Source organism: Gracilinanus agilis, chromosome 6, assembly GCF_016433145.1.
Source record: "Gracilinanus agilis isolate LMUSP501 chromosome 6, AgileGrace, whole genome shotgun sequence".
Classification (NCBI taxonomy): domain Eukaryota; kingdom Metazoa; phylum Chordata; class Mammalia; order Didelphimorphia; family Didelphidae; genus Gracilinanus; species Gracilinanus agilis.
Window position 1 is genome coordinate 257,039,819 of NC_058135.1, and position 16,096 is coordinate 257,055,914.

Consider the following 16,096-nt stretch of genomic DNA (forward strand, 5'->3'; position numbering starts at 1 on the left):
CATGCTTATTTATGATGATTTTTTGGTGGAAGGGATAAGTGAGGAAGTAGAAGGAGGGAGAGATTTTAAATTATCTAAAAATAAATTAGTTTGTTTTTATTTTCATATTTTTTTTAAAGGAAAGTCACTTTGGCAACTGTGTTTGAAATAGATTGAATGGGGAGATATTTGAGGCAGAGACACAAATTTGAAGGCTATCAACAATAGTCAAGGTAAAAGTATTGAAAAAGCCGAAATACGCATGCAGATGCAAATATAACTAATAGTGACTGATGAGTATACTCTACTGCAGTTCTCATAATATCAGGTGGTGTTCTCATAATATCAAGAGATCTCTCGGAATAAACCCCTAGATGGTTATTTATGGGAAGACATGGATAAGAGAAGAAGCCCTCATTTAGGATAGTGTCTGACACATAGGAGGCACTTAGTAAATACTAGCTGACTGTCTAATTCACCTCCAGTATTAGGACTATGAACATTAGTGAAATCACAGACCACTTAGAGTATTGAAATATATTAAATGACATATAGATTAGTTTTTTTCCCTCAAGCAGTGGCATTCGAGATAGATATGAATCATTTATGTCTAACTTTAACAATTTTTTGTTCTATTTGTTTAAATTTTGTATATTAATAAATCAAGGTTAAAAACATTTTAAATATATGGTACAACTTTTAGATTATAGGCAAAATAGGCTTTTGTGGGATACATGCCTACCAATTATAATGTTGTTTTTTTTTTTAAACCCTTACCTTCCATCTTGGAGTCAATACTATGTATTGGCTCCAAGGCAGAAGAGTGGTAAGGGTGGGCAATGGGGGTCAAGTGACTTGCCCAGGGTCACACAGCTGGGAAGTGTCTGAGGTCAGATTTGAACCTAAAACCTCCCATCTCTAGGCCTGGCTCTCAATCTACTGAGCTTCCCAGCTGCCCCCCAATTCTAGTGGTTTTTAAGGGAAATGAATTTCTGAGTTCTAAGCATCTGACTTGAGTGGGAGAACCAAATTGTCATCCACTTTTTGACTTGAAGTACAGTGCACTTTTTTATTTAAATCCTTGTCTGTCATTATCAGCAATGTGGTTTGGGGTTGATCAGCATTTGTCCTCATATGGTAAGTTAGACCTGAGGAAAAAGTTATTGGATATTTTGGCTGCCTGAAGACTGAAAGATGGTTTTAGGTGTGAAACGATCTATTTGGAGGGGCATATATATGTGTGCAATGTTGCCTCCTGGGGTGATTTATTGAGAGGTCTTCCTGTCTTAGAATGTATATTACATATAAGACTCACTAATGCCTCTCAGGTGATGTGTTCTGGTTAAGATATGTTCTGATCTGAACTGAATTGGTTTCACAGTTGATGGTTTAAAAATTTGAAAGATTAAAAAATGTATTTTCAGTTTGGTAAGAGAAATTCATTTTTTTTAATCCTTACCTTTAATCTTAGAATCAAAACTGTGTATTGGTTCCAAAGCAGAAGAGCAGAAAGAGCTAGGGCCTAGGCACTAGGAAGTGTCTGAGGTCCAATTTGAAACCAGGACTTCCTTTCTCTGGATCTAAGTCAGTGAGCCATCTGGCTTCCTTCAACAAATTAATTTTAATACTGAGATTGTCTTTTTTTTTTTAAAAGAATGTTTCCCTGAGGGAAGAGATGTATTTATAGCTGCCTATTTCCATTCACTTCAGTGAACAGATTTTGAAATTTTTATATTAATAGTGATGTTATTTTGTAGTTTATAGCCTTTCTTCTATCACACTTTTAGAGCCTTATAGCTCTTGCTCTTTATTTTGAAACTATTGTAGTTATATTATATGGTTTTATATGTAAGTTTTATGATGACAGGGACTGCTTTATCTAATCTTCATCCCTTCTCCAGGACTTCTAGTTCATTGCCCTACACTATGCATTTATTAAGCTCTTACTGATTTTATTTAGTATGTAATAATATATACATGGGTTGTGCTATAATGTGTTTGTGTTTGCATTTTCCTGTTTATCAGCCTTTTCAAATAGATTAAATTTTCATATGCTTTTGTACAATTAATTAATCTAATATATGAGTTGTCTTATGCCTTTAAGTTGTGAAACCAGCTGTGAAAAAAGGAACTTAATTTTTGGATTGGTAGATATCTGATTTTCGGTGACATAACAACCTTGTAACTACACAAAGTAATATGTAGTATTTTTCAACTTTATGATTAACCTTTTAAGAACTGCTAAAACAAAAAAAACTCAGCAGCTCTATTTTTGGCAAATTATGTATCTTTATAAATAAAGTTCTGGGGCTCACCTCTTTCCCTTTTTCTTCCTCCTCACTCCTCAGATTATTCTCTGTGTGGAACTCTAGCTCCACTCTCTTTAATGAAACATATTATCAAACACAGCATTATCCAATAAGTAGTTAATGCATGTTTACTGGATCTGGTCATTGCATTTGAAGTGTACTCACTACAGAATAAAGAAGCTTTAGCCGCTGTTGCTCAGATTATTTTTCACAACCTAGTTATTATCCTTCCCTTTTTACTTTCTCTTATCACTATTATCCAGGCAGTTGGCAGATTTTGTTGATTGTATGCTTCTGATATCACTTTATATAAGCCCCTTTCTCTCCTCCAACACTGCTGCTACCTTGGTACAGGCTCTTATCACCTCACCCCTAGATTATTGCTGTAGAATTCTGCTTGGCTTACATGCCCCAAGTCTCTCCCCATTCTAATCTTCTACCCACTTATCAAAGTGATCTTTCTAAAACACAGGTCTGACCATATTATCCCCACAAATCAATAAACACTAGTGGTTTCCTTCTGTTTCCAAAATAAAATTTAAACCTGGTCCCTTCCTACTATTTTAGTTTTTTTATACGTTACTCCCTTACATTTAGTCTGCCTTCTAGTGACACTGGTTTCTTTGCTGTTATTCTCATAAGACACTTCATCTCCTGACTTAGTATTTTTACTGACTGCACTGCATGCCTGTTAATCTCTGCTCATCTTTGTCTTCTAACTTCCTTTAGGTCTTCAGCTAGAATTCTTCAATCTGCAAGCAGTTTTTGTCTGTCTCAATGCTAGTGCCTTCCCTTTGATATTCATACCAAGTTTACCCTGTTCATATCTTGTTTGAACATCATTTGTATGTTTACTCTTCCATTAGATCATGAGCTCCTTGATAACAGGAATTATATTTTGACTTTCTAGCCTCATTGCTTTGCACTTAGTACTTGGCATGTGATAGTAAATGCCTTTTATTTGACTTATCCTTGAGTAAGATTGGTTCTGTTAGTCTTTCTTGGGATCACAGTAGCTCTCAGAATAGGATGTTTTATCTAAAGGTTTTTAAGAATGCAATATATCTAATGTAAAAAAAAACTTTATGAAGAAATGTTTGAGTCATGAAAACATTTAATTAAAATGTCAAATAGGGTTGTTATAAAATCAGCATATTTACTTTTAAAAATTATATCTGACTAGTTTTAAAATCAAAATATATATCTTCTAAAGAGAAGAGAAGAAAATCACGCTAATATCTACCAATGGTAGAGTTGTAGTCCAGTAAAGCATAACTGAAAAATGTTACTAAATTTTTGATCTTGTGGATAGATACTTTAAAAAAATTGTATAAACTTAAAAGGCATGCTAAAATGGTAGCTTAATGTTTCAATAATGTTTATTTACAAGTATTTGATGACTTTTAGTAATGCTACAATTTTAACCTATAAATATGAAAACTATTCAGAATCTGCACAAAAGAATCACAGTTTGTGTTGTGCTTTTTTTAATATAATTCTGTTGAGCTAACTTAGGTCAGTAATTTTTTTTAGAAGAGGGAACAAATATAACTGATTAGACTTAGTTTCGATTTTTTTCTGTTATTTGTTAATAACATTTTCATGCTTTAAAAATTGAAATAATTGTGTCTTTTGATTTAGTAACAATACTCAGTTGACTGGCACTTGTTAAATATTATTTCTAGAATGCTATCCCTTTTTCTTTATTTCATTTTCTTAGTTTGAACTTAAACATGAAATATAATAGCATTCCAAATACAAATTAGAAATGGAAAAAAAGCTTTATATGTAAAGCTATGACTGTTATATGCTACTTAATTTTTCTCTTTACAATAAATTCCATATGTAAATCTCAAAGCTGTCCTTCTGTTTGGATCTCCTTCTGGTTGTCTCTTCTTAAATTATTTCCTGAACATATTTCTTATTTCTTTCCCTAGCATGCCTTTCTTTGTAATAATTTTTTTTTGTTCTCTGAAAAAAATGAAGAACTTTATTGATCTAGTAAGATAAATCAGAAATAAAATAGTCCTCTGGTTAAAAATAATTGTCCAAAGCACAGTAGCCTCTATTTCCCCAAAGGATGGACATCTTGAAACCTGGAACCTTGGCACAAAGATCCCTTTTGGGCTCTTAACCCTACTATATTATTTTTTTTACCCCTCAGTGTGAGATTTTGCAAAGTTAAATCAAAAGAATAGAATCTTAAACTAAATTATTGCAAGTGTAATACACATTTAAAAAAATCCATAAAACTAGCCAATACATTGACAGTGTATATAATAATAGCCCATATAACTTTCCACACCCGTTCTGTGTACATACCCCCTCATTTCCCTAGGAAAAAGAGGAAGTGACATTTTTTCATCTTTTCCTTGGAGCCAAGCCTGGTCACAGTTTTCAGTTTTCTTTTATTCTTTCTGTTTATGTCATTGTTATTTTGCACATTGTTTTCCTGCTTCAGTTTGCTTCTATTTATATCACTTTTTATATTTTCACGTGCATCTTCAAATTGTATATATTTATTCTTTCTTTCTTTCTTTCTTTTTCTTTCTTTTTTTTTTTTAAACCATTACCTTCCATCTTGGAGTCAAGGCAGAAGAGTGGTAAGGGCTAGGCAATGGGGGTTAAGTGAATTGCCCAGGGTCACACAGCTAGGAAGTGTCTTGAGACCAGATTTGAACCTAGGACCTCCCGTCTCTAGGCCTGGCTCTCAATCTACTGAGCTACCCAGCTGCCCCCTATTTATTCTTTCTTATAGTGCAGTAATAATTTATTGACTTCGTGTACTACAATTTGTTTAACCACTCTCCAATCAGTGAGTACCTACTTTATTTTTAGTTCTTTGTTAACCACAAAAAGTTCTGACTGTAGGGTATGGGCTTTCAATCATTTTTTTTTAAACCCTTGTACTTTGGTGTATTGTCTCATAGGTGGAAGATTGGTAAGGGTGGGCAATGGGGGTCAAGTGACTTGCCCAGGGTCACACAGCTGGGAAGTGGCTGAGGCCGGGTTTGAACCTAGGACCTCCCGTCTCTAGGCCTGACTCTCACTCCACTGAGCTACCCAGCTGCCCCCTCAATCATTTTTTAAGTATAATTACAAATTACTTTCTAGAATGTGATCCTGTCTCCCAGCAGCTCTTCAATCACAGATAATTTCTATCTTTTTGTCTTTTTTGCCAGTTTAACCCCTCAAGGGTTTTTGTTTAGTTGTTTCATTTGTATTCAACTCTTTGTGACCTGTTTGAGGTTTTCTTGGTAAAGATACTAGAGTGGTTTGCCATTTCCTTCTCTAGCTCATTTTGCAGATGAGAAAATTAATGCAAACAGTGTTAAGTGACTTCCCTAGGGTTATCTGCTTATTTCACTCTGCTTCAGTTCATAAATCTTTCCAGCTCTTTCTAAAATCATCCTGTTAATTAAGATATATTTTGAAAGAAAAGTCAGTTTTAACTTGGCTACTGACCTTATTTAATTTAATGTTTATCATTAATTCCTAATGCATGACAGCAATTCTCTTGAGGCTGCTTGGTGGCCCCACCATGCACAAGTGTTAGGTCTGGAATTAGGAACAGAATACAATGCCTCCTTACAAAAATACAAATCCTTACTGGTTGTGTGACCTTGGGCAAGTCACTTAACTTCTGTTTGCCTCAGTTTCTTCAACTGTTTGCCTCAGTTGTTTCCTCTGTTTTAATGTCAGAGATTGTATTGCTTTTGTCTTTCTACCTGACTGTCTTCCTTTTCTAGCATGTCTTTCTTCTCACGCCTGCCTTCTCTTCAAAATGCAGTAGAAGTCTTCCTTTCAATATGAAGACTTTCCTGGGCCCCCTTGCATTTATCCTATCTGTGCTTTATAGATCTACTTGTCTTTCCTGTTACATGTAGAGTCCTTGTGTATAGGGATTGTTTCATTTAATATATTTGTATCCCTAGTACTTAGTGCAGTTCCTGGCCAGTAGAATAATATTGATTAGCTGATTTTATATTTGGACGTATAGAAAGTCAGCTTCACAAGTATACTGTTTGTGGGGGACCAGAGATGATTGGCAGTTTTAAAGATAAGGGTGTTTTAAATAGTCTGTAAGCTTAATATGAGTGACTGATGTGATATGGTAGATAGTTTTACCTGTATTTAGGTAAGCAAAAAGTTCAGTCCTGGGTAGGTGATGATCTTATGATAGTCTGTGTTAGCCCTCATCAGGAATATTAAGTTCAGTTATAGGTGCCACATTTTAGAAAGGCTATTAATAAACTGGAGAACATCTCAAGAAGGACAGTCCGGATGGTAAAGGAAGTTGAGATAATGTGTTATAAATTTTTTTGTCTAGAAACCAGGACACTTAGGGGGAGACATAATAATTTTAGTCTTCAAATATGTGGAAGAGGATTTTATTTGTTTTGCTTGTTGCCAGAGAGTAGAACTAGAGGTAATAGAGAAAAGTTAAAGAGACATAAGTTTAGACTTGGTGTAAAGAAAAGCCCAAAGAACTATTACCTACCTCATGAGATGATGGATTCTCCCTCATTGGAAGGCTTTAAAAGCTGATTGAACACTTTGTTGGTTGTTTTATGGAAGGAATTCTTGTTCTGATATCGGGTGGTTCAGAACTCTCATGAAGATAAAGATCATTGTAAGGTTTACTTCAGGAATTATTATTCGACTGTACAAAATCAAATAATGAAAACTCTCAAGGCCCTCTTCCCCAGAAGAGAAAGATACTGTTAATTTAGAACACATTTTATACGACAAGGTATGCTCTCCTATTCCATTAGTGGGCAAAAGTGAAATAAAAAATTATTTTGCCAATTGAGACATTAATGCATTGCTGGTGGAGTTGTGAATTGATCCAATCATTCTGGATAGCAATTTGGAACTATGCCCAAAAGGCTTTAAAAGACTGTCTGCCTTTTGATCCAGCCATACCACTGCTGGGTTTGTACCCCAAAGAGATAATAGGGATAAAGACTTGTACAAAAATATTTATACCCGTACTCTTTGTGGTGGCAAAAAATTGGAAAATGAGGGGTTGTCCTTCGATTGGGGAATGGCTGAACAAATTGTGGTATCTGCTAGTGATGGAATACTATTTTACTCAAAGGAATAATGAACTGGAGGAATTCCATGTGAACTGGAAAGACCTCCAGGAACTGATGCAGAGTGAAAGGAGCAGAACCAGGAGAACATTGTTCACAGAGACTGATACACTGTGGTACAATCGAATGTAATGGACTTCTGTACTAGCAGCAATGCAATGATCCAGGACAACTCTGAGGGACTTAGGAGAAAGAAAACTATCTACATCCAGAGAAAGAACTGTGGGAGTAGAAACACAGAAGAAAAACAATTGCTTAATCACATGGGTTGATGGGGATATGATTGGGGATGGAGACTCTAAACAGTCACCCTAGTGCAAATATCAATATTATGGAAATAGGTCTTGATCAATGACACATGTAAAAGAATTGTGTGTCAGCTATGGAGGTGGGGGGAGGAGGAAGAGGAGGGAAAGAACATGAATCTTGTTAACAATGGGAAAATATTCTAAATTAATTAAATAAGATTTAAAAAAAAATGATTTTGCCATCTAGTCATGAATTGAACCTAGGCTGACATCTAACTTCTGTTTGTCTGAGCATCTTAATGTGCTTCTGGGAACTGAGATTGGTATTTTGGAGCAGAATAATTTTCTAATTCTAATTTGTTTTATAGTCACTTAGGAACTTGGAGGAAGTCAAGTCATATGTGAATAAATTTTGTGCAGTGTGGTGCAGTGGCCTAATTAAAGCTACCTACCTGTTTCAGTGTGATGTGGCTTGCTTCTAGCATGACACCAAGCTGTTGAAAAAGATACTTAGTTACATGGCTTATTATAGACAGCAAAGATTTCCTATAGATAGAGTAGTTCTTATTTCAATAGTAGAGGTAAAATAAATGCATTACTTGGAAAGAGGAAAATATAAGCAAAAGGTATTTAGAAATTTTTAATAATGAATAACAAATTTGAGAAGTGGAAAATAATTAGATCTGAAAACCAAAGGGGCATTTAGGGGAATGAACATTGGCTTGGGTACTTTTATAATATCTCTTTGCTGTGGTCTTTGTGAATAGTCACAAGTTAGACAAGTTGGTAGTTTTAACTAATACTAGATCATTTTGGATCATAGGATAATGTTTCCATAAATGCTTCCAAATCACATTTCCATAAATGATCATTTAATAGTTGGATAAATTTTATAAAACACTGTTTTAGAAATGAATTTCTATTTATTGTTATGTAAATCCTGGCCAGATCCTGTGTAAAGCTTTATTAGATGACCAGCAATGATGAATCTTTGGGGAAAATAATTATATTTTCCAAGTAGGGGTCACGCAAATTTGTGATGCCCTGCCATAAGTGAATCTTTTAAGGTGTCCAGATGCCATCTCTTCCTTGTGACTTTGGGTAAGCCACCTCTTTAGGTCCCATTTCCTTTTTTTTTTTTTTTTAAACCCATACCTTCCACCTGAGAATCAATACTGTGTACTGGTTCCAAAGCAGAAGAGTAGTAAGGGCTAGGCAATGGGGATTAAATGACTTGTCCGGGGTTACACAGCTAGGATATGTCTTGAGGCCAGATTTGAACCCAGGCCTGGCTCTCAATCCACTGAACCATTCAGCTGCCCCTGCCATTTCCTTTATAAAATGAAGGGATTGAAATGTGATGTTCTCTTGAGGTCCCTTCCAGCTGTGGACAAAGTCTTATAATTCTTCTCTGATCCTTCTAGCTGCAGTGTTTTTTTCTCACATTCTTATAGTATTTTATCTGGATCTTTCCTTTGCCCTTACCACATTCTCCCTTATGTCATACTTATTTATGTTTGTGCCAGATTTCTTTCTACACCCCACCAAAAAAAGATAAAAACAAAATTGTTACATTTAAAAAAATTATTCCTCTCAGTGACTGCTGATTTAGAAGAGGCTTCTCTTCTATGATATACACTAAATTACTTCAAAGGATTTGCATCGACCTAATTAGTGCTGGCACTTTGAAAGGTGCACATTATAAGCCACATAACCTTTTTTATCCTGGGCTGAGGGTATTCCATATATCAACAAAAATTCCCCCACCAGGAATCCACAACATGTGGGGAACTTCAAGATGGCTTGATGCTGTGTGGGTGCCACATAGCACAAGGCCTCATGATCAGTTATCCTTTTTATATAACAGGACTATGCCTTTTCCATTCCTCATACATTTTTATTATGATATTCTTTCTGCAGCTTCCCCTGAGCAATTCTTCATTTATAATATGCTGCATTCTGTTCATGTCTGATACTGCTAGTCTCCAGAACTCTTTGAGTGACCCACAGCTTGAATTCTTTATAGTCTGTGGTATTCCATGACTTGAGTCCATACTGGGAATGACAGATGGCATCATGTGCCAGGCAAGTCAAGCCACCTCTACCACCTAATTACCACATCCCCTCTGACAGGAATACTAACCCATGAAACTTGGGAATAACAATATTTCCCATACAGTACTCGCACTACCACCTGAGGAAGCTACTTCCTGCTTGGCAGCTATTCCTGCAGAATCTATAGCCAAAGCCATTGAAGACCCAGTACAAAGAGATCAAACCTCCAAAGTTCCTGGCACTTTCAGATGGCTTGAGATGGCTTGAGTTCATTATTGGAAACTGATAATGATTTTGACATTGGAAATGACATTAAAGTTAAAGTAACATCTGCTTTGCTAGTGAACTCTTAAGAATTCTAAGAACAGTGAGATCTTTTCTATCTCACTTGCAGCTGAAGCCTTCTATAGATATTTTCTCCATTAGAAAGTAACTGCCCTAAATACCAGGACTATCCTACTTTTTTATTTGTGTGTTCAGCCCTTTGCACTGTGCTTTGTACAGTAAGTGCACAAAAAATGCTTTTTTTCATTCATTTAGCAAATGATTGGTTTTTGTATATTTCATTATCTCCTTTCTTAAATGTTCTAGATATGATTAGTTGTACGATTTTATTGTTTTTTTATAGACTTGGCTTTTCCCTTTATTGCTTCTATACCTTCATATGAATCAATATTGCTCATAACCTTGCATCATTATTCTCCCTAAGACTTTACAAAGTTTTATTCTGTTCAGCATTATAGATTTAAAGTGGTAGATACATTGGAAATAGAAGACATGACAAAAAATAGTATTTACCTCCAGAGAAAGAACTGATGGAGTATGAATACAGACTGAAGCTTGATTTTTTTCACTTTGTTTTTCTTGCTTCTCATGTCCAATATAGCCAATATGGAAATATATTTTGCGTGATTTAAAAAACAAAACATGATTCTGAGTTATGTAAGCTTCTCTATACTAAGGGGTCCATGAGATAAAGAAAGTTAAGATTCCTACATTAAAAGTGCTAGAAAAGTAATTTTAACATTTCTTCATGATTCTTAAGGTACTTTTGGCCCATATCTCAAGTTAACTAATCAATATCCATTTTCATTATACTTTGGCAAAAATTATGTTTAAATCAGTATCTTATAACCTATGCCCATGGTGGTTCATTACTACAAAGGCAGAGGGACTTGGGGCAGAACTGTTCCCTTCCCCTCTCTATGTGACTTAGGACATTTCTCTTATCATCTGCCCAGCAGCCCAATGGGAGCGCTTCTTCCCTCTCCTGTCTGGGGTAAGGAACTGGGGGGAGGGACGGCTCACATGCTGGGTGTGATGCAGATAGTAGCCTGTTGAGCCTGTGGTAAAAGTGATTCCCATGGTGAGGTTGGAGAGGAGCTAGGTTTGAGGGAAGCAGAGCTCATAGCATGGCACATAGCTGGAGGGGAGCAGAGTGCTGGGACCACTTGCCTCACATGCCTCTGTACAGCAGCCCAATGGGAGCTTTTCCTCCCTCCCTTGTCTGAGATAAGAGGTGTGTGTGGCATGCAGACTTTAGGGGGGCAGGGCACAGCATTTGGTCTCTAAAAGGTTTGACTATTACTACCCTATACCAAGATCAAAATGGGTATATGATTTAAACATAAGAAGTGATATTATAATTAATTGGGAGAACATGGAATTGCTTACCTGTCAGATCTATGGAGAAGGGAAGAATTTATGACCAAACAAGATTACCAGAATATACATTACAATTAAAAAATTATTAATTACATTACAAGAACATTATAAGATATAAAATGAATAATTTTGATTACATTAAATTAAAGAGGTTTTGTACAAATAAAACCAGTGCAACCAAGAGTAGAAGGGAAACAATAAACTCAGAAAAATTTTTATAACAAATTTCTCTGATAAAAGCCTCATTTCTCAGATATATAAAGAACTAAGTCAAATTGATATGAATTCAAATCATTCCCCAATTGACAAATGGTCAAAGGATAGGATGGGCAGTTTTCAGAGGAAGAAATTAAAGCTGTGAATATGATAAAAATGCTCTAAATCCCTCTTGATTAGAGAAATGTAAAGTAAAACAACTCTAAGGTACCAGTTCACACCTATCAGATTGACCAATGTGACTATAAAGGAAAATGATAAATGTTAAGAGAGAATGTGGCAAAATTGGAACACAAATACAATTGGTGGTGGAGTAGCGAACTGATCTAACCATTCTTGCAGGCAATTTGGAATTAAGCCCAAAGGACTATAAAACAGTGTATACCTTTTGATCCAATAATACCACTACTATGTCTGTATCCCAAAGAACTAAAAAAAAATGAGAAAGGACCTGTTTGCATAAAATTATTTATAGCTGCTTTTTTTCTGGTGGCAAAGAATCAGAAATTAAAGGGATGTCCCTTGATTGGGGAATGGCTGAACAAATTCTGGTACATGATTGTAATGGAATACTTATGTACTATAAGAAATGATGAACAGAAGCTGAAGACCTATGCAAACTGATGTAGAGCGAAATCAGCAGTACCAAGAGAACATTATACACAGTATCTACAATATTGTGGAATGATCAAACCTGATAAGACTTTGCTACTAACAGCAATATAATGATCCAGGACAGTTCTGAGGGACTTAAGAAAAAGAATGTGGCCATCCACCTCCAGAAAAAGAACTTTTGGAGTAGAAATGCAGATGAAAACAAGATTTATCACATGTTTATTTGAGTATATGTTTGGGGTTTTGATTTTATAAGATCATTCAGTTACAAAGATGAAAAATATGGAAATATGTTTGGCGTGATAATACATGTATCATCCAGATTGAATTGCTTGTTAGCTTTGGGGGGGAGGAAGTAAAAAGGGAGGGGGAGAATGTGGATCATATAACTTTTTTATATGTGTATATATATATATATATATATATATATATAACATAAAATTAGGAAAACCTATATGGAAATTTGTTACTAAAATAAAATGCCAAGATATCCATTATCATACTCTATATAAAATTAGGGTTCATTTTAATAGAACATCAGATAATAGATAATTTACAATATTTATCCTGGAAAAATTCACTTTAGGAACCGCTTCTGCCTGGGGAATATTGTAACATATTTTTGTAAAAAAGATTGACTATTTGTGGGGTGGGGAAGGAGTGCTTTAGCATGTAATTCCCTTGTGGCCAGGATTTGAAAAGTCAGTTTTCAGAGAGTTTGATATATCTTTTTTTTTTTTTTTAAAACCCTTGTACTTTCGGTGTATTGTCTCATAGGTGGAAGAGTGGTAAGGGTGGGCAATGGGGGTCAAGTGACCTGCCCAGGGTCACACAGCTGGGAAGTGGCTGAGGCCGGGTTTGAACCTAGGACCTCCTGTCTCTAGGCCTGACTCTCACTCCACTGAGCTATACAGCTGCCCCCTGATATATCTTTTATAATCACTTTAGGATTAGAATTTTGATTGTTATTCTATGGCTAGCATTCAAGTAAAGACTAGGTCAAGATTTAACTTGAGATATTATCCAGCTTTCTAGGGAAATGAAGGAGCAGTTGGGTGTGGATATAACTACACATAACCAAAGTAATCCTTTGGTGTTAAAAGGCTTATTTTAACCATTTTGATAGATAAATGGTTTTCTGAATTATGTACTTTCTATCCATTTAAAATTTAATTATTTAAAATTAATAATTACTATTACTATCCATTATTTTGTGCTCTAAGAGAATTTTTTTTTTGTCTTTCCTTCTGTCAAGCTTTTAGCTATCATTTATTTCTCTTACTTCATAGTGAATAGTTCATCTCCCTCTCCTCCAGGTTTTTGCTTATAATCTGCTGTGATTTGAGAAGCTAGGTAAACTTATTAACATTAAATATGAAGGTTAGAACTGTAGAATCTTTGATAGATACTTTGGAATATCAAACTCTTTTGGCACAGATAGAGTATTAATGCAAAGAGAGCGTATGATTTGACGTTAATGTGTACAGAGGGCCTTAAAGTATAAGAAAAACTCACAATTGCATAGGCGAAAAACCATATTTATAATTTTTAAGTAGAAAAAGAGGTAAAACATTTTCTTATGTCAATGGATATTTTGCTTAAAGTCATTTTAAAAAGTAATGAAAATGTTAAAATAATTATTTTGGATTTTGGTTTTAATTTATTAAGTTCTTCAAATGTACTTTGTTTGATTTTCAGAGCTCCAGAGATCATATTGGGGTTGCCATTTTGTGAAGCCATAGACATGTGGTCGCTGGGTTGTGTGATTGCTGAGTTATTCCTTGGATGGCCACTATACCCAGGAGCACTGGAGTATGACCAGGTAGTAGAACCGTTATGTTATTAACAAATTTGAATATAAAAACTTTTTAAAAATACTAGTCTTATACTGATGCCTATTCCTTACTGGTCAGATATTGTTGATGTATCGGCTGGTTTTGAACAGTTGTTTTTCCTTTCTTTTTAAAATATCTATTATCAAGTCATACGTAGTTCACAGAGTAAGGGAAGACTATATTTGTAAATGAGGTTGATGTATAAACAAAAGATAATTAATAAAAACATTTTAAAAGTTTGTCCAGAAATTAAAGAAATACCTAATCCTTCATGTGAATTTCACCATGGAAATATTTTAAAATAATATCAGTAAAATTCAAGAATTAGAATATTATGCTTTTATTTCATCTTATATTTGAAAGTCATATTTTCTATTCAGCTTTGGGTTTTTTCAAAAGAACTCATGCTTGAAAGTCCTTTATTTTTTCCAACCTACTTCTTGACTTTTAACTTTATGTTAAAACTGGGCTTTACTCCCTGGCTGTATGGGCATTGTCCCAAGCTTCAGGTATTTTGTGCTTTTTTTTCTTTCTGAGCTAGTTTTGGGGGTCTGTTAGTTTTTAGTTCTTCAAGGTAGTGTAATCTAAAGAGAGGTGTGGTCACAGTTCTCCTGACCTGTGCTCTCATTTGTGAATAATGACAAGCACTCTTCGCTTTGCTGGAACTGTGACCACAAATGCTTTAGCTCCTAAGAGTAAGTGCATCTTTCTTTTATGGACCTAAGACTAGGCTCTTTTCCCCCCGTTGGTGAGGACAAGCACTCTTCTCATCCCTTGAACTACACCCTGGGTCCCCATTCCCTTGTGGCTACAAGCACTAATGCTTCTCCTATCTCTGGGACTGCAACCTGGAACCCCACATAAGGGCATTGCAACAGTCTTGCACCTAGTGCCAGGAAAAGAATCCTTTTGACCCTTTGATCCTTTCTGACTAGTTGTCTGTCCTCTTTACCCTCTGTGAACTTAAGAGTTACCCAAGCTACTGCTTCTTTTTAGCCTTCTCTCTCCCTCCCTGCAATGCACCTGTTCCTAACAACTACTGCTGGCTTCCCGTGGTGCATGCTTATACTACATTGTGCTACAAGCCTGACTCCCTGACATGGACCTTCCCTGTGAAATTCCTAAGTTGTCTTAGGCAAGAAAAATTTTTGACTTCAACCTTTTAAAAATTATTTGTAGGGAAATTTGGGAGAGCTCAGGTGAGAACCTGCTTTACTCATTCATCTTGGCCTTGCATTCTATAGAACTCCTTTAAGAATATTTGTTTTGTTATTGATGAAAACATGATTTATCACTTCTTTATTCAGGTATATAATTTGGGGTTTTGGTTTTATGAGATTATTCTCTTACAAAAAGGAATAATATGGAAATATGTCTTGAGTGGATAATTCATGTATAACCCAGTGGAATTTCTTGTCAGCTCCGGGATGAGGGAGGGAAGAGGGGAAGGAGACAACATGAATCATGTAATTTTGGAAAACTTATGTGTAAATTTGGAATAAAATAAAGATAAAATTAAAAATAAAAGTGTTAAATAATGACTTTTTTATTGTGGTTTTCTAAAGTTCTGAATTAATTTAATGCAGTTAATGTGCGTGTGTGTAATGTTTAGGCACTCTCAAGAATATTTTAAAAACTCAAAACCAAAGGGCAGTTAGGTAGTTCAGTGAATAGAAAACCAGGACTGGAGATGGGAGATCCTTTGTTCCAATCTGGCCTTTAGAAGTGTAACCCTGGACAGGTCATTTAATTCCCATTGCCTAATCCTTATTGCTCTTCTGCCTTAGAACCAGTACATTGTATTGATTCTAAGATGAAAGATAAGGGCTTTAAAAAAAAAAAGACAAACCCTACTCTGAATCTTTAGTCAGAAGAGTCTTGAGTTCATATTTTACCTCTGCCACTTTAGCTATGGGACCATGGGCAAGCCATTTAACCAGTCTGAATTTTTTTCCTCATTTGTAGAAAGTAATCCAGTAGCATCTTCATTATAGCACTGTGAAGGTTCATGTAGATAAATTTGCTTTGTAAATTTTTAAAACTGAATTAAAACTCTTATCCTTAATTTCTATAGTTTA

General features: G+C 35.3%; 1 protein-coding gene across 1 annotated transcript in view; it reads left to right on the forward strand.

Annotated features, from left to right (window-relative positions):
* Positions 1–16,096, forward strand: part of HIPK3 (homeodomain interacting protein kinase 3) — a 93,039-nt gene that overhangs the window by 48,338 nt on the left and 28,605 nt on the right. The window contains exon 3 of the mRNA XM_044681436.1: positions 13,882–14,005. Coding sequence (XP_044537371.1) covers positions 13,882–14,005 — 124 coding nt within the window. The remainder of the gene's footprint in view (positions 1–13,881; positions 14,006–16,096) is intronic.